We start from the raw sequence: 27,907 nt of genomic DNA on the forward strand, positions 1-27,907 counted from the left end.
CACGATTTGCACTACCCAGAGGAGTGTGTTAATAAATACCTCCCCATTAGGATTTATATTCGTCATGTCACAGAAGGACGCTGAAATTAATCTGTGTGTGCTGATGGCGGCAGCGGAAGAGCTGAGCGGTCCCGCCCGGGCCCCCTCCTTAATGCGATTGTCCCGTGTGAGTCATCTTTTTAGTGCTGCTCAGCTAAAGGCAATGAATGGTTTTGGACACAGTGCAACGATAACACCATCCATCAAGCCCCGGCGCTCCGAGCCCGGCCCAAATGACAACTGCGACTGTGGAGCGACACGCACCGAGGCGCGGCGGCACCAGGAAGCCGCGCTCTCGGAAGGACGGATTTGCATTTGCACTCAGGGAACACAAGCTATTTGATACCACTCATCTCGGCACGGACTCCTCCTGCTTCAGTCACTTCCTCTTCTTGTAAATACTGTAAATCATGTGTGGATGTAAATATGTAAAACAGCCTCTTTTACAACATGTATGTTTTCATATTGAAGAAACTCTTTCAGCCCATATATATATATATTTTAATTTGCTCCACTGTGAATAAAATCTTAATGGCCTGAAGCTTGTCTTGTATTGTCAATAATCACAATAGGCAACAGAAAGTTATTATCCTTTTCCTCCTGCAGCAACATTTGGGATGATAAATTAGCGATGTGTTGTGTTTGGACATTCGGAGCGAATTAAATCGAAACATGCAGGAATGCTGATTTCTCAGCCTCATCAAGCAAATGAAGCCCAGCAAGGTGACGGCGCATCTTCATTTTTTTATTGTTCAAGCTGTTAAGTGGCACTGCTCGGAAACAAGAGTGTGACCCGTCACAAACTTAATGAACATGGAAGCTCTGGTGGAGTTGCAAAACGCAGCTGCATCTCAAATAATGTCAATACAAACTTTTTTTTTCCTCCCCTTTTTCTTTCTCCTCTTAAATTTCATGACATCTAAGTTAAAGTAAACCGTAAGAAGACAGGATGAAACAAATCAGATTACATGTAGTAAATCTAATATAAATGAAGTGTCGCTGAGAATTAAGTTATGGAACAATGGGCCTGTTGTGTTCAGAGAACGACGAGGTTTCATCCAGAAGGTCAGCTGCTTATCAGGGATATGTCCACCGACCCGTGATCTCCACAGCCTTATCTTCACAGCCATCTCAATCCCTGACCCCCTCGCTAATCGTCGTCGTCGTCATCGAAGTGCAGGTGTGATCCTCTGGGAGCGGGCGCCCACGTCCTGCCGTAGCCCTGACCGCCTCCCGACTGCTTCTCCTGCGTCGTGATGAGGTCTATGATGGCCGTGATGACGGCGCAGTCTTTGGACTGACGGTTCTGCCAGTCCACGGGGGCCGGGTTACAGATCTTCTCCTGCAGCAGGTTGTGCAGCTCTTTCTTTAAACTCTGTGGAACAAAGCGCTTTTTTTTTGTTGTTCTTTTTTTAAACATTTTGATTACAGTCATGTACTTCACAGGTGGGCAAAGTTCAACTGGGTGAATATGAAAATATATTACTCCAAATTACTGGGCTTATTTTAATGGGAAAGTATCAAAAGCACACCTGTTGATTAAAACTAGCCACAGTTAGTCATTTTCATTAATCAGCTGCTATAATTTCAATGACTCAATTTGACAGATGTGCTTGGTCACAGTTTAGCCGTTTGGTAGGAAGTCTGAAATGTTTGAGTGTAGTTGACTGAAAAGCAGAATAGCACAGCTTCGTGCGCATAAATCTGCATTTACCGGGGAAATCAGGACTTTGGCAGTCGAATCGTCCAATCACAGACATGATAATTAAAACATGTTATCTTAGGAGATTGGGCAGAAGCAAAGCACATATTCCTGACAGCTTCAGTATAATCGCCCTCATAAGAGGGGTCGAAGTGTTTCTGTGACGGACTTGCTGATGTGAGCATGGGCTTTGTTTACCTTGACGAGGTGGGCGATGTTAGCTGGAGACCTGAAGACGATCCACTTGTCCACCGCGATGGTGTCCTGGTCCTCGTCTTTCTGGATGGTGATGTCTCCGCCGAAGAACAGCAGCGAGAATGGGGACACTTCGGTGCAGTCGTACAGGAAGATCTGGGCGGGGGGGGATGCAGAGATGTGAGAGACGCACGACGACAATGGGAGGATCACGAGAAAACACAACAACACATTCGGCGTCATTATGACGCTCTGCGCCCGACAGCAGCTCGGTGGCGGGCGCCGAGAGTGTCCCATTAGCGGCGAGAGGCTGTGCGAGGGAAACGTGTTTCAGAGCCGCCGGAGTCAGGAGAAATGTCATCCTGCCCCGTCTCCGTAATGTACTACAGCAGCGACCGCCGCTCCTCTCTGGTCTTCACTGACAGCTGCTCATGTCGAGGAGGTCGAATACTGACTCACAAAATAGGAGAAAAATGTTTGTTTGTTTTTTTTAATTGAATTACAAAGTAATTGTGTGTTTGTGTGTCAGACAGCTGAGGCTCCACAATGAGACTCTTCTATAGAGAAATTAGCAGAGTTATTCTATGTGGCGCTGTCGTCTGTAGACGCCCACTCGATAAAACCGCTTGGCTCTCAGGTCAGAAGCCACAGACTGCATTAGCAGGAGACTGAGGTTAAAACCAAACCTCTTTCAGCGTCGAAGGTAACAGACAAAAGTGCCGGAAACCATCGTCGTCAGGAGGAGATAGGAGTGGGCAGAAGAGAAGAAAAACAACAAGCAAAGAGTGAGCAGGGACAACTGCGTTTACCCTATGAATGTATAATGTGATGAACCACCAGAGGAAAGTGCGTCAGAGACGAAGTTTAACGTCATTCCACACATTCATTCGCTTTTACTCCCCGGCTTTCTCTGCAGCCCTTCTGCTTCCTTCTTTCGCGGTAAACAAACGACCTTGAAAATATTGCACTCCTCAGCACATCATACGTCTACGGACAAAAATACCCATCATCGAGCGCAAAGCCACTAACAAGCTCAAAAAACAAAAAAAAAGTAATGGTTGCAAATAATCACAGAGAAATGAGATTGAATAGTTTCCTTCATAAAGACAAAGGCTGGAAAGTGAGAGGCAGAGACTCAGGCGGCAATCAGAGAGGACATGAAAGGTGTTTTTTCTGCTGCTGCTGCATGGACGCATTCATTGAAAGAGATGGCACGGAAAGAACAAAGACAGATGTGAGGGAGGAGAAAATAAGAGGAGTGAAACAAAAAGAGGGAGAGGGAGAGGGCGTCAGTCAGGAAACGGCGCTGACCGCTTTGCAGTCCCCCAAACCACCTCTTACATTGTGTCTGGAAGCTTTGAAGCACCGGAGCCTTTGAGAGGGAGTTGAAAGGCGGCGTTTTAATCAAATATTCATTAAGTGCAAAGCTGGCGTGGCACCGCTGCCAACCTTTAACCGCCGGGCCCTCCTTTCCACTCGCATGCACCCTTCAGGGGGAGACATGCGAAATCAAACAGACGCTCGGCCACGGGCGCCCCGGTGTTGAAGACGCGGGGCGGCGTCGACGCGCGACACGACGCGCTCGCACGTCCTCGGCCGTACTCACGCTGCTCGTTTTCATCTTCAGGTGGTAAATGAGCCACGTGTAGTTGAAGTCCGTCTCTTCGGAGTTGACGGATTTGGGGTGGATGCACACCTTTCCGTCGGCCTGCGTGTACACCTTCACCCTGGCAGACGGAACGTTAACACACACAGGACAGGAAGAAAATCTGAGACAGCTCTCATGTAACGCATTCAACAAACACCACTGCAGATTACAGGAATGAAACGTCAATGAAACTGAAATCTCTTACAACCTCAAGCATGAATAACTGAAAATCACGAGGTGTGTGCCGTTACTGAGCATGATGGGAAACGGTCTACACAGGCGGACGGCAATTCAAAGACAAAAATAAGTCTTATTTTCTGAGTTATTCTGGCATTCATCCTACAACTCGGAGGGAAAATGACAATGGAAAAAAAAACGATTCTCCTGTGATCCTCCTCGGCACGCTGTCTCAATATCCACCTATCCATCTTCTGTAATGCTTTATCCGACTCGGCGTCGTGACGCGGCGGAGCCCATCCCGGTTCATCACAGGGCAGACAAACAGAGACAGAGGCACTCACACGCTCATGTTTACACCGAGAGCACATTTAGAGCCGCTAATTAACTCTGAATGCATGTCTTTATGTATGGGAGAAAAAGGAGGAAGGAGACAACATGCAAACTCCAGATGAATCTGTTTACCAACCGCTATACAACTGGCTCAACTATAAAGGCATTAAATGAAATTTATAAAAACCATGATCGTCGGAGAAGTTCATCGAGCTACAATTCAGTCAGTTTTTATGTTTTGTCCAGACAAACTGAAGCGGACTTTTTAAAGTTCTCGAATCTTGTTTTAAAAACTGCACAACTGACCAGAATGTTTTTATATCTTTATAAATGCAGCTATTTGAAATTGAAAAAAGTCATTTCTGTAGTTAAATATAAGCATCCATCCACCGAGCTCTGCTTGAAAAATATCAGGACTACATGAAGTACTTTATGTTAGCAAAAAAAGAAAACCCGAATAGATATTGATTAATCGTGACGATTTCAGCGGTTCATTCTTCTGAGCACGTCAAATTTCACCAGTACAATAGTAAACTGTTACACTTGTGCTACTCTTCCATGTCATTTCTGCTATTTGACCAGTTGTCTGGAAACGCACCGCTGCCAGAATGCGATTTTGTCACCATGACAGAAAATTGTTCGAGAAACAACACATCAGGTGCTGCTGGCTTGTTCAAACAAGGCAGGCAGAACGCCTCCTGCCATTTTTTTTTTGGCACGGGAAGATCTTAAGAGAAACTGCGATGCAGTCAGCTGATCATTTCCAACATGAAAGTAACACCGCGTTCCAAACTCCCGCGTGTCGGCCTGACTGCGGGGAGCGCGCTCCCAGCAGCAGACAGCCGTCTGATTCAGCGGCGAAACAAGAAGCGTTTCATCGGGCTGCGAATCCGGGAAAAGCTGCGGCGAGGACGCAGCGCCTTTTAAAGCGGTTCAAGGTTGTGGTTAATTTTTCTGCCGCGCGGAGGAGGAGACCTTGGGGTTTTTGGCCGTGCACCTGGGTCTGGAACTGTCGGAGACAAACAGAAACGACAGCCCGGCTGCGAGTGTGTGTGTGTGTTTCTCTGATGTGTGCGTCAGACTCCTGCGCACAGGTCACAGCCGACGACGATGACAGCTGCCTTGGGGTGATTTTCCAAAGGCTGCATTGATCTTAAGCTGCTGTTATTTATTTATTTTTTGGTTGTTGACAGTTTTGCTAGCATGGAATCTGCACAGCCTCGGCTACCTGTCACAGAACCCTCACAGAACTCAGACCGCTCCCATGATGAGGTGCAGCGCGAGGACCATTTGTCAGAGAAGAGATCGATGGGAGCGATTGTGGCGTATCTCTATCTTATGCGGTGCAGACCGTTTCCTGTCTGTCGGTGATAATCCCTGCTCAGACTCACCCCGGCCTCTTCTTGCTGTGAGACGGCCTGATCATGGCCACCTTGGGGTACAGGCCGGCCACGATCACCGCCTTGATTAACTTCTCGTTGTCTGAGGAGAGAAGAGAAAGAATAAATGAACGCTTCTACATTCGCATGGCCGCACAACACGTTTTATTGCTTATTGGATTTCTGAGAATGGATGGACAGGAGCAGCTGGCTCAGTTACCCGAGTTGACATTCGATTTGGGGTCTTTGGGATTCTTGCTACTAACAAATCCAGTGTTCATGAGGTGTTCGGCAAACTGGCCCTTCATGTTGTGCAGCATCTGGATGACAGCGAGACAAACCACTGCTTAAAAAGACTCGGAGAGATGCAACCTGCCTCATCGAATCAAGTCAACGCCTCACCTGGAGAGTGTTGGCAGACAGGAAGTTGTCCCAGCAGAACTCCCTCTCGTACCTGCTGCCACGATACTTGGCATCCTCCCATCCCTGCGGATTCAATGCACGATAACGAAACACTGGATCAGTTTCAACTACAAAGAGACATCAAAGGAATTCCGGGTGAGATCAGCGTGACCCCCTTCACCTGGAAGGCGTTGACGATAGTGAGGTGGTCGCTCTTTGAGTTTCGGGACAGAGTCTTCCTTCTCATGTCTGCCATCTTCTCTTTACCCTGAAGAAATGGAAACGTTCCAAAGAGGAAAAGTGTGTTTTGTGTGCCATTGCCTACGCAGCCTTTCAAGTCTGAGATCTCTGCGTCGTACCAGAGGTATGAAGAAAGGATCTTTGAAGCTGAGAGACGCGGCGATGGTGAGAACGGGGTCGAGGCAGCCCAGCAGAGCGCCGAACAGGATGAGCTTCCCGATGTGAGGCTCCACGGGCAGACGGGCCAGGTGGAAACCCAAAGCCGTCAGGTTCTCTTCGTCGTCCAGGGCGTTCTATCAGAACAGTGTAACAACATCCAGAAGGAAGGACACGCCGCACTTAATCAGCTGCGGCTCGGCGTAATGCAATTTAAAGCAGATCCACAGGAAACCCAATGACACTCACACAATTTAGGAAGCAGCGCTTGGTTCAAATATAGAAACTAAAGCCTTTATTGAAAAAGAAACTAGTTTAAAAGGGAGAACTGCTCTCCAATAAAACGTGTCAACTGTACGCACTGATCTTATTTAATTAGAAAAATCCCATTAAAGATATTAAAAACTCAGGAGCAAATCAACTGAGTTTTGTTATTGCCAGATACAAACTATGCTTCCCAGCTCCACTGAAATTCATCATGTTTTAACCTTGTTAGAATGAAATACTGCTCATTCTAATCTTTATCCTCCCTTTAATGGTGACTGATCTCTCTCTGCCTCCTCCACAAATGGTAAGTAGTAAAACAGTCTCCCTGGAACGAGCAGATTCATAAACACTCAGGTCAGCAGCTGCTTCGTCTCTCAGAAGTACTCCAGCCGTCCAATCCCTCCGGGCGATTGTATTCTTGCCACTTTGTACTCCAGATTATTGCCAAATGACTTCATTAAAGGTGAAACAATTAGTGAGTTAATTAACTGGTTGATAGAAGTAAAGACGCTGTTTGAAGATAATATCACAAGTCTTGGGAAATTTGAGAGGAATCGATTCAGAGAGAAGAACTAAAGCATAAAGCAGCATAAACTCTTTATACATGCCTGTTTTCGACTGGACTTTATTATTTCTTACCAGGTCATTGAGGTTTTTGATGGCCAGGTTGACCGCCTGTGTCGTCGGAGGGTCCAGGGCTTTTTCCAGGAATCGGCCAATCGATCCGAGCTTCAATATCTAGACATGATGCATGCAGAAACATTTCATTTATTTACACACACGGGTTGTCGTCCGGGTGTAAACTGAACAAAACGGAATGAGACCAGGACATGGCATTGTTGTGGAAGTTATGAAAGTCGTGTTGCATAATATCAGTGGAGCATCCAGAGTTCAGTCTGTTTATATCCTCCGGCTCGTTAAAATGTCAGTGCGCGCGAAATGTTTTTTCTTGCTTTGATCCACACCAAGAACTGCAGCACAAGTGTGAAGACTGGCCTCTCGTTTGTTGCAAACACTGATTCACGGGCCAAACATTGGATTGAGATGATGAGATGGAAAATAAGTAGCATGCTAACGATTAAAAACAACAACGATTGTAAAATAAAAACATGCATGGCGTAGTGGTTGGCACTGTCATTTCAGGAAAAAAGTTAACAGTTAAAGTAACAGTTCAAGCTAATGTTTTAATCTGTGCGTGCCAGGATTTTCAAAACATCCTCAACAGGAATATTGGTGTCTTTGCCCATCGTCAGCTGGGATCCACTCCAGCCCGCCTAAACTCAGAGGATAGATAAAGCTGTGGGGAAGACGGATGGGAGGTTTGATTCTCTGAAACTGCAGCTGAGAAGGAACCAGAGCTCACCGACAGGGCTGGCTAACAGAAAGAGTTAACCGCATTAACACGCTCCTCTTCAAACTGCATACAGAACAAATGGGTTGATAAGAGCCGCATTCGCGACGTGTGCATTCACCTCTATATCGAAAAGAGACTTTTAAAATGTACCAAACATCTATCTGCGGCAAGCGGCAGAGTAAAGAAACAGGCGCATCTCCATGTGTGACTAATAGGTTGATGTTGGGAGTGTTTGTGCATTAGAGAGTGGGCTCAGGGTTAACATGTTGTCAGTGTTTCTCTCACTTTAACGACAGCCTGATGCATTAGTCCGCCACTCACCCGCAAGCTTCAAAAACCACATTACACACACACTTGAATACATCCAACTAAGCAAGAAAGAAAAAAAAGAAGAAAAAAAAACGCACATCCAATAAAACCACTGGCGAGAACAATCGCGGCTACCACTAGACACCGGTGAACTCTGGCTTAATGTTCCATTAGCACTGGTTAAAATATGTCTGAGTGGGGTGTGAGGATTTGAAAAGAGAAAGTGTAAAAAAAATAATAAAAATAAATAATAAATCCAGAAAAGAAGAAAACACCTGTTTATATGAGAAAACAAACCCTGTGAGAGGAGTGATTATGTTGTCAGCAAAGAGAGAGAGAGAGAGAGAGAGAGAGAGAGAGAGAGGGGGGGGGGGGGGGGGGGGGGAGGAGGTGGCGAGCAGGGGGCATGAGTCAGCCTGGGAGGCTTCAGCCTTAGTTCTCATTAGGTGGGAGAGGCTGTAATTCAGCGCAGGAGCAATAATGGCAGGTCGGTCCTCTCCCACCCCGACACACACACACACACACACACACACACACACACACACACACACACACACTCCAAAAACCTCATTCACAGCAAGCTTGTCCTCGTCTCAACTCTCCATCAGGCATCCATGCGTCTCTCACTGTCCCTCCGCCGCCTCCCCCTCGTACGCCACCTTAATCTGCAGGCAGAGCTCCTCCAGCGGCGTTCTCATGATTTCAGGCAACTGATAGGCGTCCAACAAGCTGGCCCTGAGACCGTTGTACAGATGATAGCACTTCCCGGGGCGCACTCTGAATTAAATGCAGGAGAAGAAGACGAAAAAGAAAGAAAAAAAAAAAAGGGTTACATGTTATATCAGACTTGTGACAAGAGCTTAATTTAAAATCAGTGGGATGAAACTGCACACAGTAAGCAGCTCCTGCTAATTGGGCCCTGCTACACTTTTCATGTCAGCGCTATCAACAGAGCAGAGTCACAGTCACAGGCTGGAGGCAGGCGGGGAGCGGCTACACCGTCTCAGTGTTTACAGATGGGGAAAGCAGGAAAAGAGAGAGTGGCGAGGGAGGGGGGGGGGGTGAGACACGACTCCCGAGAACAGAATCGACGAGAAATATCTTCACCGGATTAATACCGAGTGTGCGCTCATTATAAATATGTCTCCGAATTGGGTGATTGTGGAGAAGAGCAAAAACGCACCTGCCAGCCCGCCCTTTCCTCTGCTTGGCGTTGGCCAGGCTCACCCATTCCGCCGCCATGGTGCTGATGTTGTTGTTGGTGTCGAAGTGGGTCTCCTTGATCTTGCCTCCATCTATCACATAGACAACGTCGTCGATGGTGATGCTGCGAAGAAGGGCGGAAAGATGGAGATGGAGAGAAAGAAGGGGAAAAAAATGCTGGAATTACGATTAAATAGTACAAAAGGAATTAAAAAAAAAAGATATAAAACTTCAAAGCGGTCTGTCAAAAATGCTAAGTTAAGAATTCGAAGCAGGCACGTGCACGCTCATACACATGCACGCAAAGCAGAAAATAAAATTTAGCCCTTTGGTAGATTTAGATTCTATATTTAGAGGAGTGATGACAGGGGAGCGCAGAGCTCAGACAGCGCCTTGATTTACTCTCTGTCTGTCTGTCTGTGTGCGAGCGTGTGTGCGCGCGAGCGTGTGTGTGGCTGTGAATGCGACTCCAAATTACCAGTCAGTCTTCCGTCTTCCATCAAAGCTAATATTACTCCAATCAATCCAAGAAATTGCATTCTAATTTGCTCCAAATTCACCATTTCCATTAATGATGGCCACACAGATTATGATGTCGTGTGTAGACACACACACACACACACGCACACACACACACCCCATTTTTCTTTGAACTTGACTGAGAAATGGTCCAAAAAACATCTTCAAATGCAGCATGTAAAAAGGCCTGACAAGAAAATCGGCATGCACACACACTCACACACCTGGTCTCAGCTATATTGGTAGCAATCACAATCTTCCGGACTCCAGGAGGAGGCCTCTGGAACACCTGAGACGAGGGAGAGAGAGAGAGAGATGAGGAGGGACTCCTCCAATACTGAAAAGGGAATAAAAACCAGGAGAATCAGCAGTCACTCAAACAGTCCGAGAAAGAGGAAAACACGGACCTGCGTCTGGTTTACAGTCGGCATGAGGGAGTGCAAAGGGATGATGATAAATCGATCTGAAAGAAAGCACCACACAGAGAGAGAAAGGAAAAAAAATACTTTAGAACTTTTGGCCAATATAAAAGACAAGTTCTAGAGCATGAGGCTGCATGGAGTCTTCCCTTTTATATAATTGGGGATATTACCATGAATTCAAAAGAGCTTCAGCTGCAGGAGCTAAACTTTGGCGGAAAAATTCTAACTTTGTTTTAATAGCGAATGTTAAGAGGAAAAAAAAAAGACAAAACCAAATGCAAAATCTGAAAAATGACGAAAAAAACATTTAAATGAGGGGTTAAAGTTGGTATTAAAAATGGCATGAAAGGTAAAATTGCAACATATAAAGTCAAATGAAACATCCAAAAGAGTTTCTTGTGAATTTAGGTGTCATGTTCTTGTGCTGTACGCCCACTTCAACACGTCATTCTGTCCTCAACAAATTCCTCTGTTCTGCTTTTGAACCTTAACAGGTGTTGCACTTTTCTGGTGATCCAAATGTCAAACTGTGAAAAAAAGAATTGAATTTGCATTTTCTTGAATATTGAAATTGAAAATGCAAGTTTTTACATTCGGTTTCAAATGACTGGAGTTTGTGGTGCGACACAATTTGTTCCTCTTTCTGTTGTTATAGTCTGTAACATGCAGTCATTATCAATGGATTAGTGTATAGCCAAACCACTGCTGAATCTCTTCAAGTGGAGTGAATTAAGTGCCTCAATGCGTTTATTAAGTAAGGTGCGCTTTAGACTGGGATTATCCAGCGTTCGATAGACCATACCATATGCGCTTATGTGCTTTCAGATGAGCTTAGAGAAACCTTCCCTCTCCTCCAGGGTATCCCTTGATTACTAAACTCTGCCTCGTTCTGCAGATTAAAAACCAATTACTGAAGTAAGTAAATGATCAAATGCTTTTGAGTGCAGGGGGAATAAAAATAATTACAAAACAACACTCCAGTTGAATAATGATCTTTTAAACCCTGGTTTTTATTACCCTGTGGGTCGGCGGCGGGTGCTTCACTTCTACATGTGGCCGACATGCGTCGCTCTGATACAAACCTGATCTGAACATCTGCTGAGCCATGAGCAGGTCGTTCAGAGAGCTGATGTTGTCCCAGCCGGGGAGGAAAACCAAGATCGCTCCTTCCTGTCAAAACACGACACCGAGCCGTGAGCGCACGGCCGAAAGAAATCGAAGCGGGCACATGATCGGAGGAAACACAACAAAACAAGAAGCAAACCGCAAACAGCCGCTACAGCACGAGCGAATCGAGCGAGCGGCGCGGCCTCATCAGAGCCGAGCCCAGACAGACGCAGACGACTTGCCCTCAGCGCTCAACCTCCACATCCGAGCGCACAGTAGGTCCTGACACTCCCTGCCAGCGTCATTATGACAATAACGGCTTTCCACTACACTGCAGCCTCTGCTGTGTGAAGAGGCTTCATTTTCTCACAGCAGCGGACAAGAAAAATGAAGCCAATTAGTCCTTGCAAAAAAGTACACTTGCACAACTGCTGGCTGTGGAAAAAGATCAACAGGAAAAAAAAAAAGAAGAAAAAAAAAAACAATCGCAGAATAAAATAGCTTGTTGGTATTCCAGTAGAGAGAAAAGCTAAGGAAAAAAAAAAACTATAATAACACTGACTGCACTGTATGGAATACAGCTGATAAAGTAAGAACACGCCATTTTAAATACGTGGTTTTGCACGAATGGATGGGCAGCTGAGTGATCGCAAACAACATGGATTCTGACATTCTTTGGTAGACAATGTAACATACTGGACTGCTGCACCATAATAATCACATATTTGGGAAGAAAAAAAAGGCACGATGAAATATGTTCTGCCAATAAGTCCACAGTTAAAAACAAGACTGACAGAAGAAATCAGGAAAGATGGCCAAACAGTGAGTGGAGTGCATCCACGTGGTCACTGGCAGATCAAACTGTCCCATTTAAGCACTTTAACACCTGATAAAGAGTTGATACTCTGCAGTATTATGTTGAGCTGACGATGGATTTGTCGGCTTGACTCACCGCGTTTGTTGTGCTTCTCTCAAAACCGAGGAAATCTCTCTCCACATTAGTTTCAAATGGAGAGTCGGAATTATTTTACCCATCTGTCTGATTCGAGCCCCAGCGCTCTGCATCCGCGTGTTCGCATGGAAGATCAAGCCCGCATGCGTTTGAGACAAGCGAGCCTTAACGTACTGCGCCAGTTTCTCTTTCGCAACACAAGATCGCTCAGAGTGACGATAAAAACAGTAAGACGAGGCTCAATTAGCGGGCGTCGCACATCGCGAGAGACAGTTGTGTTTTTGGCTTTAAGCTGCTGCAATTTCACCCTGAAAGACTCTGAGCTCTTTCAGGGTAATGAATCCTCACCAGGGGAAAGCCGAATAATGAGTTTCAATGCAGACACTGTGCTTTTTCAAGCCCCCTCAACACGTTTTCCCTTCCTGCTTGTTTTTCAGCTGTTTTCTTAGAGATGGTTTTACAATGCGTCTTTTTTATGCCAACTCGTACAACTCAGTCAATCAGTCAAATATCCTGAGGGGAAAAAAACCAGCAATCAAAGCGCAACAAATCAGAGTAAGCACGCTCTCATTAGGTAAAGACGCTAAAAGGCCATAAAGTTCATTGGCACTAATGTTAATTGTTCCTATCATCAACTGCCTTTTAGCATTATCCTGATTAAATAGGTTCTTTTCTTTAAATATCCATTTCAAGATGATGTGCAAACAATCTTAGTGAAAAAATTAAATGAATTCAAATTCCACACTATTCTGAGAGTTAAATACAATGAAGATATTCTGTATGTGCTGTTTACTTTCCAATCAAAAAGTCACCGAATCAGACATTTCCGAAAGGTTTTAAGAAATATGTAAACAATCTTTAAAATTAAAATGCAAAAGCTACATTTCATAATGTTGTGACCTAAATTTAAATCAAACACATTACATGAATAAAATGTATCTGACATAGAATAAACCACATAAAAATAACAGCGCCATTCATTAATCAGAAAACCAGAAGGGTAGGAGAAATTTAGAGACATTAAGTAGCCCCGAGTGCTCCTGCCTTTTAATTAAAAGTAATTTTAAAATCCAGCGGTCAAACACTGGCAAACAAGGGACTTTATGCGTGTTTTTAACATTAATGTACAAAAGAGGGGCTAGATACCAGCACTATATCATCCTAAAGTGTGAAGGAAACAGGTTTTCACATGCATGGAGCACAGGAAGAGGCTCTCATTAATTCTGATTGAAAATTAGCCAACAGTACAGTAACCTCCGCTGTGTTGGCCAATGACTTGGCAACACGCCCTCATACATAGCTGCACCCAGCAAGCATTCATTACTGCCTTCATGCCAGCCCCCTGGATGTCTAATCACAGACCCCTGCAACATAATTAACCAATCATCACAGCCGCAGGCCTGGCAGACGCCCCAGATCCGCGGTTCAGAGCCCCGTCACGGTGAATCAGCCGGTTCTCTCTCAGCCGTGCGCCTGTGCCACGGCGGATCAGCCGGTCGACCGGCTCGCCGAGGCTGTGACTGATGGGGATGTGGCTTCATATGGTGGAAGGATAATTATTCTGTCTGTCTGCGTTAGTCGCTCTTCATTCTGGGACCGGACCGTCTTTCTCCTCGACTCTCTGATGTATGTTTGCTACAAACAAAGTTAACACAAACAGTATGAACTCTCTGGACTTCATTTCTGAGCAACAACAGACGTTCCCGGTCTATTTTCCATTTCTGAACTAGACTCCACTCAATGTCCATTATTTCAATAGTTAGAATAAATAGATTATAAGGCTTCCAGGATTTTTTCTAAAATCTTTATTATGATGACTATTGCTTCAGATTATTAAAATAAGGAAAACATAAGATGTTATAAAATAATCTACCATTTCCATGGATGTTTTATGGCTGATAAACTGAAATGACTATTGGAATGGATTTGAGTTTGTTTTACAAATCATATGTCTGCAAAACATAAATCTTGGGAACATTTTTATGTTTCCGATGAATTTAATTTTGTGGAAAGCAAATGTTCTCTTTATTGTTAAAGTTCATTGCACCGTTACTCATATTCACCCACTCACACACACACACAAACGGAGCCATGCAAGGTGCCCACACACGATTGGGAGCAACTTTGGGTTCCGTTTCTTGCTCGAGGGCACTTCAAGAGAACTACACCGGGAATGGAAAATAACCCAGCCTTCCACCTGAGCCCAGCCTCTGCCTGGCACCACGTCAGGTGACTTCTTTTCTTCTTTACAGTGAAATTGTCTAGAAATGTGGTTTTGCAGGTTGTAGAAGTTGGCACGTGGCAACACGAGTTGAGTCTATTTTCCCTGAGCTTCTGATTCGTGATTTGGTTGACGCTGCATTTCACACATCCACAGCCTGAAAAGGAAACTCGAAATGTGCTTAAAAAAATGAGGAGCGTTCACAAGAATTGGGTAGAGAAAAACTGGAATGGGTGTGCAACGGGAGAGCATCTGTTCGATCACTCATTAGCGTGGATCCGTCGCCAGGGTCGGTGCGACTTCCTCTGATCTTATGTCAGCGAGCGTTAGGAAGCGATCCCTCCTGTTCCCTCCATCTGCTCTACCTAGGCATGCCGTGTGCTTCTCTCCTTTTGTCGGCTTAAACGCTTGTGTCAAATATTAATTCTCATTTCACCACAGATCATCCTCCACATAGACCACAGCTCTCTGTGAGTGTATGATCTAAATGTTAAGAGATCTCGAGTTCAAGAACATTGATCTTTGCTTTTTTTCAAAGTCATATTCCAGTGATTGTGAGTCACTGCTCGCAGAATGCTCCCTGAAATACCGTTTTCATCCGCAGTTCAAATTTACTTTCATGAAAATGAATTTTCAAACTGAAAAATGCACCAATCTCCGGTTTCTGCACAGAAAGCGGATACAGAGTTACGCTGACCTCTTCCTTGAGCACAATGTGACGAATCAGAGCAAGAATCAGCTCCAGGTCAATCTTGTCATCACCGTCCAACATCTCCAGAGTTTGAATGGTGCTGTCGGAGTATCTGTGAAAGGATGAACAACTATAAACACCCGTTTGATCACATCAGGGATGCATAACTATGCATCCAGAAACCAAACAACGCCTAGTTGAACTGACATATTATGTTTACATTATTTTCAAAGATGACACTTTTTTCTACTCACTAAACATTAATCATATTGTCATACCACACCTTAATACTAGATTTAATATATGTCTAACTGTCTTTATTTCTCACAAAACGTCATATGAGCCCAAGGAATGTTTCCATTTTTGACATTTCCTTCAAGCTGTGAAGGGTTTTTCTTTGCGAAACTGCCACCAGATCTTACGGTGTAATCCCTTTAACTTTTTTTAAACTATTTTGAAACAATAATGCAAGTAAAAACATGGTGATATCAACTCTGGCAGTATATCAACGCTGGCATCAGGAAGCTACAAAATTATTTTATTCGCCCTTCAGCAGATCCTGCAGCTACCTATTGTGTAGGCACACGACTATATGTATACATCAGGGAAACTTTATGCACAAAGTGTTTATGTAACAAACCCATCAGACAGTCAAGTGCTCCAGAGCACTCGCTTTTCTCTCAGCGCTTGCAGGACAGAATTATGATTGCAGCATTTGACCTTTATGCACTTAATCGGCTCAATCTGAACCTCATATTCAAAGGAAAATGAAGCTGTTTATTTGAAAAAAGCGAGTGTCACAGAGCCAAATTGTCCCATTTCCCACCAAAACAACATTTTTATCAACCTGGCAGCTGCTCGGCCAAATTAACTGGCCTGCTGTTCACATCTACTCACCTTCCCTGCAGTGAGCGCGCATAACAAGGCCAGCTCTCTTTATATTCGGCCTCTTTCTCCTCCTTCTCGGGTCGGGATTGGCGCCCTTGCCAAAATCCTCTCTTCCACGAGGAACGGCGGTCCTTATTCTGGGGGGAATATCTGGCAGCAAGACATCGTTATATGAATCCGGATTGTGAGATGGCGCATGTTAAGCTCAGCAAGCACGTTCGGGAGTCATGTGGTTGCACCTGGTCATCTCTACAATGTCCTCCAGTAGGAACTCTTCTACCGGGAACGTCAGACCAGGGATGTGAATCATTGGACAGTTGCCTGAAGGGAAAGAGGCCCGAGTTAAAGGAATAATTAACAGCAGAGAGCAGACCAACAGCTAAATATATGCTGGACGTGATATGTTGGGTAACATACCGAAATATTTGGAAAACTTCTCCGCGTTGAGAGTCGCACTCATGAGGATGACCTTGAGATCGTCCCGAAGGCTGAGCAAGTCCTTCACAATGACGAGCAAAACATCTGACTGCAGATTCCTCTCGTGGATTTCGTCCAACACTAAATGACTGATGCTGGACAACAACCTGAAAAACAAACAGGAGCAGAGCAGGAGTGTTGAACTTCACTCAGTTCATCTGATCATATCTTATTAAAAGCTACTGAGCAAAACCACATTGTAAAAGGGCATTCCCCTGACGCTGGGATTTGTCTTGCCGCTGCGTCCACCTGAAGCACTTCAGCGGCCCCATCGGAGGCCCGGCCAACGCTCTCAGGGCTGCTGCTCTTGAGGATTGAAGCCCAAGAGACTATTTGTCCCCACTTGGTAATTTTCTCTCCATTACGGCGGTTTGCCTCCCACGCAGACGAGAGTTTCCTTACTCTGTTTAACGAACCGTTCAGTTTTCAAAACAAACTGCTGTATAGCTCTTAAACAATGAAGCTTCAGAGTGAATATTTTAAAAATGACTTTTTTTTTTTTTCTTTTTTTTTTTGGGGGGGGGGGGTCAGACTAACTTGATTTTAACTTTCAAAAAATTTTATGACAAGAAGCTTTTTTTTTTGAGAAACTAAGCTATTATATATTAGCGTCTGTACCAATGGAACTGTTCCAGCTGTTTATTTCAGTTCATTGTGCAGAGACCTGTCAATGTGAAAAACGGGCCGAAATGAGCCACTCTGATCATTGTGAGGAGCAAAAAAAAAAAACATTTCACCTGTCCGACATTTCACCTGTCCTGGCAAATATTTGAATCAGCACCACAACAAAAAGAACGTTGCTACGAATGGACTGAAAACAAATGCATGCCTCTATATCAAGGTAAATAAATCAGTGCAGCGCTGAAGCATTACACAACTTACACAGCAATTACAAATGTTACCTTGTTGGAATGGGCTTGAATTGATTTTATTTCCTCGATCACCTGTGAAACCAATGATTTATTGATATTTGGAAATTGGCTGTGACACCATGCAAAATGTATCCAGGTGCCACGGGTGTCCCGTGGGCTGCTACCTGCCCACGTCTGGTATTGAGTGTGTATGTTAGCAGGTTGAATTCTGCCAAGCTACAGTCCACCAGGTGGCAATACTCCGCCTACAAATTTGTCTGCCACCCACCGCTAAAACTCGCAAGGAAAACATGAACAATTTCAGTATTTTGCTGAGATTTGATACATTTGAGGTTGCAGCAGAAATACAGACTGTTGGATTTGACATTGCGGGTTTGAATCCCACTGCCAGCAGGTCACAACTGTGCTTTCTAGAAATCGGATAGGAAATCATTTCCACATTTCAACAAAAGCAAATCAAAAAAAGATGATTGTGAGATGGTACTGTGTGGTTTATTTGCAGGGATAGTGGCATTTTCATGAAGCTCCATTGTGGCCATTTCAAAGAGGATAAAATAATTACCATCCACAGAGGCGGGCAATGCTGTTTTTATGATAGTTGGTGTGGAAAATTACCTTAAAGTCAAAACATTGTCGGGGTTTGTCCGACATGCAGTTCTAAAATGGATCGCTTGAGTAATGTCAAGTATCTGAAAGAGCATGAAGCAACACAACCAAGACAATAAGGCAAAGCTGTCTGCTACTCTCACTTCGCCTGTCCTTTCTTTTCTTTTTTACTCTGAAGACATTCTGAATGCAAGAAAGAGCATGCAGGATGAGTCAACAAAGGTGTGTGTGTGTGTGTGGGGACCCATACTAATGAATCTTTTACAGACACACAGTAGAATCTGCCACGAATCAATGGGGGGGAAGGAGGAAGGACAGCTGGAATGGAGGTATGAAAAGGAAGAGCAGAGAAGAAACGCAGGGAGAAGATGTGACGAGGACGAGAGAGCAGCGGCGGGAGCAGACTCACCGGTCTGAGCGAAGCCACTGAAGGATGATGCCTGTTGTGCAGTACAGGATTGAACCTTGTCTCCGTGGTAACCGGCTGTACAAATGAAAGAAAAAAAAAAAAAAGAAAAGAGAGAGAAACTTTACATTTCTCAAATAACAGACTAGGACAAGCTTCCATTTCAGTGAACACTTCTTACCACTGTGACAGCAGGGTTAATCTGATAATCTCTTTATTTTTTCTTAAGATTGTCAACCATGTAATTGCCTTTTCTGTGTTTTTTTAATTGGGTGTGATTCTGTTCAAACATTACTTTGTCTGGGCTGAATGTTGAAAGTGAGCCGACTGCATGAAGTTCAGACTGATAATGCTATGAAACATTCCTTAGATATACGCTGTAACCACAGTCATACTGTGCTTGAGCTTCAGGATCCATCAGTCAAGAACAATCATCCAACAAATCATCATCCAAAGACTTTAAATGAGGTTGATTCCGGCCAAAAAAGAAACTGATTATTCTCTGAGAAAAGCATTTCACCAACAACTGAACCTCGATAAAGGCTTTGTTGTATAATTAATGCAAAAGTGACATTTTAAAAAGAAAATTTCAAGAGGGGTAAAACTGAAATGAATGTTTCATGAAGCACAAAGTGCAGAACAGAATTATAAGCTTGCTTCACAAAGTCAACAAGAAATACAAACAACCAGAGCTGTGAAACAAACAGTGACCCTCCGAGGCGGCAGGAAAAAAAAAACAAAACAAAAAAAAACAGAGATGACACAATGATGCAGCAGTGATACAGATAAAAACATCAATAATCTCAGTAAATTACACCGATAACCAAATAAAATTTTAACATGCAACAGAGCCGGTACCAGGTTTCTACAGTAAATAATGCGCTGCGGGACGGATCTGCCAGGGGCCAGGTGCTACCGAGCTGCTGGGAAGCCCCGGGGCAAACAGCCTGTCCTGTTCAACACACAGCTGATTCATCGATAGCTTCACTGCTCACTGGTTATTTGACTATTCACAAACAGCCTGTAAGCACCCAGTTTCCTGGCCACGGAACAGCAGCCTGCAGCCGCTTCACCTGGTTGATCAGTTAATCTGGGACATATGGAGTCAGTCCAGTCACCAGTTACTATGCCTACTTACAAGGAAATGAGTAGTTTTAGTTAATAAGCTCATAAAAGCCATCATTAGGCGTCATTCCAATAATGATAATCAGTGGTCTGTAGAGAGAGAATGAGTTTCACATCACATCAGAGTGGCTGCAGTGATCATGGTTATTGACTTCATTGCAGCAATACCAAAATATTCAGAAAGCGCCGTACTGACATATCAACTAAAAATATCTTCAAAAGTCCTGCACCTAAAAAACACCTACCTCATCTGGAACGCGTTCAAGATCAAAATCATACCAGCTCTGGCAGCCTTTTGTTTCTCTGCACTCCAAATTTTCTGAATATTTCAGGCTGATGCCAGAAACTCATTTAAATCAGGGTTTAAAAACGCTTCTCTTTAGTGCAACTTGATGCAAAATAAAATCTGTCATTTTGAGGACAACCAGTAGGATTTGCTTTTATATTTGTCAATTAGTCAACTAGGGCAGCAAGATATTCAGCACACAACATGAAGTAATGTTGTGGAGTATTGCAGCAGTGTGCTGTCTTCTAAGACCTAACCTTAATCCAGCCATAATCTTTTTTCTTTTCTTTCTTTAAGTGACTCTTTCTTTAAGAATTTTTTTCTTTTTTAAACATTTGAATAAGCAGAAGTAACTCAGAAAGCAGACACGAGCAGAAGACAAAAGACAACGAACAAAGCAGTAAAAATACCAGTAGGTTTTACATCACTGCGTATATGATGATCTGATTCTGTACTCCCTGCTGTCAGATTTCTATGGCCATGTTAACAAGCTCACTATCACACAGAAGTGACTTTTTTACATGATATTTCACAACCGAAATGAACCTCATTTATTTCATGTATCTGGGCAGATGGGGGGGGGTGGTATCTAACTGCACACAAATAAAACATGTCTTTATGTCAAAAGAAATTTAGAACCGTGACGTTCCTTTTTGATTCATCTCATTTCTATCTTCGGGAGATTAATAATAAATCACCATAAATTAAATTGGAAACCAGAAAAAGCTAAAACAAAGAGGACTGTCTTATCTGTAAGTTCATACTTTGCAATAATGCAAAAACAAATGGACTAGAAAACATTGCGTGTCAACACATAAATTATAGCTGATTTGTGCTTGGTTTAAAGATAGTTAAAACCAACTGGGAGAACACAATAAAAAACACAGGTATAAACTTTTGTACACTAGATTCTAAGTGTAGACAGCTGGTGCAGTTTTGCATATACTCATTAAAAGCTGTGGAGTGGGTTCTCAGAGCACTGCTTTGCAAAAATAAAAGAAATAAAAGAAAAAGAGAGACTGCAGCCATTCTACATTACATAAACAGACGACAAAAACTAGCATTGCTTTTGTTCTGGGTCTACAAGAGATCTATGAATATTAAGTATAGTTCCAAGAAGCAAGGAAAAAAAACAACACAAAAAAACACCACCTCTGGAAAAGATTGAGAAAATGTGGAAAATGGTCCTCAATTCAATCTATCACCTTTACCATTTCTTCGACAGTAATCATTTCCTTCTCATCTTTTTGCCTGTAATCCCCTGCATCAATCTCCCCTTCTATTAGACCCGGCTCGCCTTTTTTCTCTCCTTCAACTACATGTGTCTCATTCTCCACTCCTCCACCTCTCCTATCCCATAAGTCCATTGTACAAAACCCATTTTAGATTGCTTCGCCATGTCTTCCTCTGCAGACGTCTCTTCCTGAGCGCGTTCTCAAATCACGATTCCCATCTCATGATCCACATACCAGCTCTTCTTCAAAAACAATTTCCTGCGGAATTAATTCTCACTACATTTCGTTCGTCCACCCTAATTCGGCCCTTGCACTTAAGACTCGCACTGGTAACCGAATCAGATGGCCTTGACAGTGACACAGAGCAGCCACAGGTCACAGAGGAATATTTCACATTCAAATATGAGTCCATCAAGCTTTCATAGAGGGTGCAGTGAGATTTAAATTATGAAAGAATTCTCACAATATATAACAACAAGATGCTGTGTAATTGACATTTAAAAGATTTTACCAATTAATTCTAAATAAAGGTATCTAACTAAAGTGTTATGGTATTGAAGGGTAAAAGCCTGACAGTTGGGAGACTGGGTGGATGCAGAGAGCTTTAAGCTCTGTGACGGAGGTCCCACACTGTGAGGACCCCTGCTGAGAACCTCAAACATTTGTTTTGTTCAATCTTACAAACAGCGTGTGTGCTCAGTCCAGGAAAAAACAGCAGAGTTGAAGTGTGCCTGTGGCAGCTTCGACAATCTGCTACACTTTTGGCGCATCGTTTAGAGTGTGGACTTTGTAACAGATGACTTTTTCCGAGCCACCAAGCAAGTTTGTGGGTGCCAGTTAAACAGTGAGCATATTTAACCAACACACTTACATCCACTTTATGCACGAGCAGGTGCTGGAAAAGACTTTCTTACCTCTGTAGGCGGATTTGGTAACCGCAAGAGTTTGCGTTTCCAACACTTTCTGCCCTCTCCGCTGCTACACGCTCTGCTACCTGCCAACCAACAAACACACGCCCATAAACACACTACTGGTATTGTAATGATCTATTACGAAATCACCAAGAAGGATGCGGGAGATGTTCGGCAGCAGAGACGTACAGAGATGGCGCTGATGCGACGCGGCTGCGTGCAGACCACCCGGCACGTGGAGCCGATGCCTCGGTTTATGTGGTCGTCCAGGATGAACTGAGTGACCTGAGTGGTTTTTCCACATCCGGTCTCACCGCTCACCACCAGGACACGGTTAGCATTGATCATCTCCACCAGCTCCTGTAAGGCAAAGCAAAGCAGGGCTCATGTATTCGTGTTACACTGTTCAGGAACAAAGTGTACAAAAAAAAAATGCAGTGTAAAAAAATTGAACAGCAACGTAGATTATTGAATTAATTAGAGGGATATGTAAGAGATAAAAACGTTTAGATAAGAACTAGTATGAAATCAAATACTTGCCTCTTTTTTAGAATACGATGGCAGCTTCTCCCTGAATTTCTGGAGGAGAAAGTAAAAAAATACCAAACAAAATCAAAGGTAAAATTTAGAAAAACCAAAAGCAAAATGTTTCACTTTACACCTTGATAACAACAACTGGATAAAATGACATAGTTTGCCCAGAATAAATTAACATGACAATATTATGCTATGCTTACGACTACGAGGTTTGGATGCAATTTGATTTTACAACTGCAGAATTATCATAAAGAAAAAGACGCACTGGTATTTTTACCATTATTGGACAGTTGTATTGGTAAATTCCAAAGCGGCTACTGTAAAGACCAGTATATGAGCAAAAAGCTTTATTTCTCTGCTTTCAGGTGTTTAACAAATTTCTAGATATCAAACGGTTCATGATTCATGGCAATGGCAAATATGCAAGACAATTTATATATGATGCATCTGCTATATTGTTCGTTGTAAACCATTAAGATTTGTAAACAGACCCATCAGCTAAGCAATAAATGGCAGAGAGTCAACAGAGAAACAATCATGGGAAAATATACATTTTAAGACACAGCTCTCCACTTCATTTTTTGCTGTATTATGGCCTCATGAGCCTTTTTTTTTTTTGGTATTGGTGTATAATCTGATGCAATAAAATTCTCCTTTTACAGTCGTTCTCAGTTTTAGTTTGTTAGAATAAACTATTTTTTGATGCAGTTTCCAGTGGCATCAAGCTGGAATGCGCTGTACACTGACAGATATTCCTTTGAAGTACACAGTGATCATTGTAATGCAGTGCAGCATAACGGCACCACACAAAACCCACCATAGCAAACCCTTCATCACGACTTCCTGCAAACTGAACATCAGTAAAAGCAGAGATACTGTTCTGATTCACAAAACACAAACAAATTGAATTGTACAGAGAATTTTAATCCAGATTACATCACAAATATATGGTGTTATCTGAAAGAAGAAGAGCAACCGAGGTTGTATAGCTGGAAGACCTGGCTGAAGCTATTTATATCAAACTTTAGACAGCTCAATACACTCACCAGCATGTCATTGTTCTTGTTCCGGTTTTGCAGATCGATCTTCAAGTATTCATCCAGTGACTTGTCTCTGACTACTTTATGAAATAAAAACTCCACGTCCCTATCCATCCTCTCCGGCTGCGGTTTCTCTTTGTCTTGCAGTTCTTCTTCATCCCACTGATCTGGAGGCTCATCTTTACCTGCTGCTGCAGAGAGGGATCTAAAACACATTTACACAGTCATTTATTAACTACTTATCTGAGAATGCTCTCTTTGGACATTATTGAAGAATAGGATAGTTTTTGAAATGAGATACCTCTTTAAATTTTCTTAAAAGATTACCTTTTTGATGTTTGAGAACTTTTCTTCCTATCTTGGTCAAGTTCATCCTCATCTTCAGAATTGATCTCATTTTCTCTTTTATCCTCTTCAGGCATGTCCCCATCAAAGTAACTGATCGTCAAAAAACATGTTAAAAGTCAGACTGTAAGAACTTAGAGCAGGAAAAAAGAAATCAGAAATGGCAGAAAGTCTCATCCTTTCAAGTTTTTGCATTTTCCTGACTGTAAGCTTAAATCCACAGCTTGAGAGCGACAGGTGGAAAAGTTATGCAAGCTGTTCTCACCAGTGGCCACTACTGCTGGCAGCTGTCTGCCAGTTGTCAGACGTCGAAGCTCTTCCCTCCCTGCTGTCTCTCTGTGGACCAGGCTGGTCGTTTTGGACAGAGGAAAGCAGCTTAGCAATGTGCTGCTCTCTGGCCTCATCCATCTGGACGACTGCCCGCTGAACACACAAAAACAAAAGAGAAAATTCAGACTTGATTGCACCTAAATTGTGAGAAGTTTGGAACATGGATTTGGAGTCTCATTTTAAATACAGATCACTGAAACAGTCAACTAAATCCACTGTTATCCCACTGGAACTGTGGACTAAACGAGAAATTCTGGCTTCTGCTTGTGCAGGACTGGCCCAGAATCCAGAACCAGTTTACAATTTTTATCAACTCATCCCACAGTTTATTTCAGATAGCACAACTATTTTGACCTATCATGGAATATATGGACAAGCATTTACGCAACTGCCCGTATAGGATGAAATACAACAAGGACATTCTCTTATGGCTGAATGGTGATCTGCAAAAATTCATGAAAATCATGCATTAGGTCTCAATAAGAGAAGAACTGATTCTTGAACCAGGTCATGGCACGACTGCTCTGCATGATAAGGAGATACAACGTTGAATTGATAGTGGAATGAAACTAACATTTTTGCAGATCCAAAAGGTATCATAGTGTATTTCATTTGACCAACAGCTATATTTTTATATTTCGCAAAAAATAAAAAGATATTCCAAGCTTACTTTAAAATGCATATTTGAGTAATATATTGGGTTAACAATTTACCTTTTAATCAGGACTAATGTTTAAGTTATGATATATTTAGATTTCTTTATTTTCCTATAAAGCTGTGTTTCATCCTTTTCTATGTTTAAGAGCTTCAGATTTTCCTATTGGCTGACTCGTTTCTCCTTTGCTTCATGTTGTGCCTCATGATTTCTTTCACAGCATTTTGTAACACAGATTTTAATAGGTGCTGTGTTATCGTTTGACCTGTTTTCTCAAGACACTTTTGTTGGCCCTGTTTTTACATTATTATAAAATGTGTACAATGTTCAATACATTTGATGGACAAAGCATAAAGGAAATTGAAAACTGGGCATTGATGAAGTTAGCAGTAGGGCTGAACGATATGGGCAAAATTTCTTATCTCGATATCAATACAATATATTACAATGGATTCAGTGAATATTAAACATTTTTCATAAAAATAAAAACATCAGAATACAAAAGAATGTAAAAAAAATGCAGTTTTATTTATGAGAACTCACTGTCACTACCACCAAACTCGTTTGTGCAGATTCTGCAACCGCCCTCTGCCATCAGCTGTCAACCAGTAAACAAGGTTTGTGGTTGGCTGGCCTTACCTGTGCATGGGCGAGCTGACATGCAGGGCAAGCAGGGGAAATCTTGATATCGTTGATTTTGGAAAAACTAATGTCCTGAATGTTCATATCCCGATGTCGATATGATAACGATATATCGTTCAGCCCTAGTTAGCACAGCAGTTCATTTAAAGTTTATAGCCCGTATTAAATATTACTGACACTAAGATTTCTTACATTCAACAGTTCTGCAAAGGTTATATCAACATGAAGCATCAGACTAACTACATTTTCGTTGATTAGCAATAGCAATTGAATGGATTAGTCTCCCTATGTGTGGTTCAGTATTTCATTTAAGAAATTTAAAAACAGGAAACATTGTATTGTGCTCAAAATTGAAGTCTCCCTGTTTGTGTTCAAGAGTTTTTTTTCTTCAAGTTGAGAGAAGGCCAAAGTGATTCAACAGGGCTTTTTTGAGTCACTTAAAGAGAGAACTAACATGCAACATATATGTGTTTCTATAGTTGAAGCTAAACTCTCAGTAGATCACCATCCAACAACAACTGAAATGCACAATAATGAAGGGTTACAGTTCAGACTAATGATGAGGGAAGGTGAATACTGTGTTATCGGTTTCTCTGCGATGTTGATAAGATGTTTCCTTTGTTTTCCTCTTATGTTGTTCTGGGTTTTTGCATGTAAGCTGCACATATTCCAGGTTATGCCACAGAATTTACAGGATATGCATAAACCAAACACTGGCTTCTGCCTGTTCCCTTCCCTTGATCATTTGAAGTGAGCAGCATGTGTTCGTTCAGTCATGAATAAATGTGACATGTCAAAGTGAGGTAACTAGCTTATTATTAGGATAATAATAATAATAACGGAACTACATTATAATCTTGGTCTCTGACTAACAACCCGGCTATAATTTTCATGTTCATCACATCACATTGATGGATTAATACTGCACCCGGTCCGTACCGCTCTCCTGTCGGCTTGTTTCCTCCTGACAACTCCATATCTGGCGTACCACAAGCCGATCTCTCGACCCTTGAGATGTGGAGGAGGACGGTCCCGCGGTCCTCCTCCTCGGTCCTGGTCGAAGTCGGAACCGCTGCCCCTTGGACCTCCTCCTCCTCCTCCACCACCACCTCCTCTATCCCACCTCTCTCTGCTTCCATCTCTGTACCCACGACCTCCTCCACGACCTCCTCCTCTTCTTCCTCTCCTTCCACGCCCGCCGCCGTATTCATAACTCATGCCGGCGATCGCACCGAACACTCAATAACTCTGAACGTTAGCTTGTAGCTAATTGCTAACGCTGCTGAACCGCAACCCGCTTCCCGCTGGAGTGCGGACGATAAAAATACGTGACCACAAGTATCCAGCGAGCGACAGATAAATCCCTGACAGCGACACAGTGCAGAAGCACTCACGTACTCATTCAACAACGATATAAAGTTAGAAATGGATAAACAGCTACAGACGATCCTCTCTATCCGGCAAGTCGAGTCAAAATGACGTCAGCCTATCGGCAGCTGAATAAAGACGTTACGCCCGTTGATTGGTTGTTGGTTTTGTTATTTTATTGTTAAGCTACAATTTATCCTGAAAGCTTGGGGTCAAAGGTTATTTACGCATTTGCAGTATATAAACTGGAAGGTTAAAGACAATACAAATGCTAATAATAATAATAATAATAATAATAATAATAATAATAATGATAATAATAATAATAATAATAATATACACTCCCTCATTTATAAGATAAAATTAAATGGGAAAAAACTCAAGAAACTGTTTTTTTTTTCCCAATGTTTTAATACCAGTCACATATTAGGTGTTTTGGAGTTTCACAGTTAGGAATACAAGTATGGGGAAAATGAAATTCATGATTTTAATCACTGCATGATCAAAATAGTCTTTACTTTGTCTGTTGAGGATTGTTGGGATAGCAGTGCTGCAGGTAGGCTGTCTGCTCCACCTGAACAACTGGATATTTGATGTGAACCTGCAGAGTTTCGGTCTTGAAAAGCAGTAGCTGGAAGGAGTCAACAATAAACTTGGGCAGCTTAGGCAAATGTTGTCACCGCCTCTCCTGTGCAGGGTCCCAGGGCACTGGAGCCATCCTAGGTGACAGTGGGTGAGGGCAGGGTACACCCCGAACAGACAACCAATACATTCACTTTCTCAAATATGGGCAATATCAGGTCAACAATTAACCTCACTTGCATGTTTATAGATTGTGGGAGAAACCCACACATACAAGAGGAGAAGA

The 27,907-nt window shown here is 42.9% G+C and overlaps 1 protein-coding gene across 1 annotated transcript; it reads right to left on the reverse strand.

Moving 5' to 3' along the window:
- Positions 1 to 683: 683 nt before the first annotated feature.
- dhx36 (DEAH (Asp-Glu-Ala-His) box polypeptide 36) lies at positions 684 to 27,118 on the reverse strand. Its single transcript, XM_030108031.1, has 26 exons — positions 26,611 to 27,118; positions 24,310 to 24,467; positions 24,027 to 24,137; positions 23,706 to 23,904; positions 22,663 to 22,701; positions 22,312 to 22,482; positions 22,126 to 22,205; positions 18,569 to 18,643; positions 16,622 to 16,788; positions 16,444 to 16,525; positions 16,214 to 16,354; positions 15,323 to 15,428; positions 11,428 to 11,515; positions 10,331 to 10,386; positions 10,148 to 10,212; positions 9,385 to 9,528; positions 8,861 to 8,978; positions 7,178 to 7,276; positions 6,235 to 6,408; positions 6,057 to 6,143; positions 5,876 to 5,959; positions 5,694 to 5,793; positions 5,486 to 5,576; positions 3,543 to 3,663; positions 1,940 to 2,092; positions 684 to 1,414 (listed from the first exon to the last, which is right to left on the reverse strand). The coding sequence occupies exons 1-26, from the start codon at positions 26,887 to 26,889 to the stop codon at positions 1,190 to 1,192; spliced, it is 3,213 nt and encodes a 1,070-aa protein (XP_029963891.1). The 5' UTR covers positions 26,890 to 27,118; the 3' UTR covers positions 684 to 1,189.
- Between the last annotated feature and the right edge of the window lie 789 nt (positions 27,119 to 27,907).

The sequence above is a fragment of the Salarias fasciatus genome, chromosome 14 (assembly GCF_902148845.1).
Source record: "Salarias fasciatus chromosome 14, fSalaFa1.1, whole genome shotgun sequence".
In the NCBI taxonomy this organism is placed as follows: Eukaryota; Metazoa; Chordata; class Actinopteri; order Blenniiformes; family Blenniidae; genus Salarias; species Salarias fasciatus.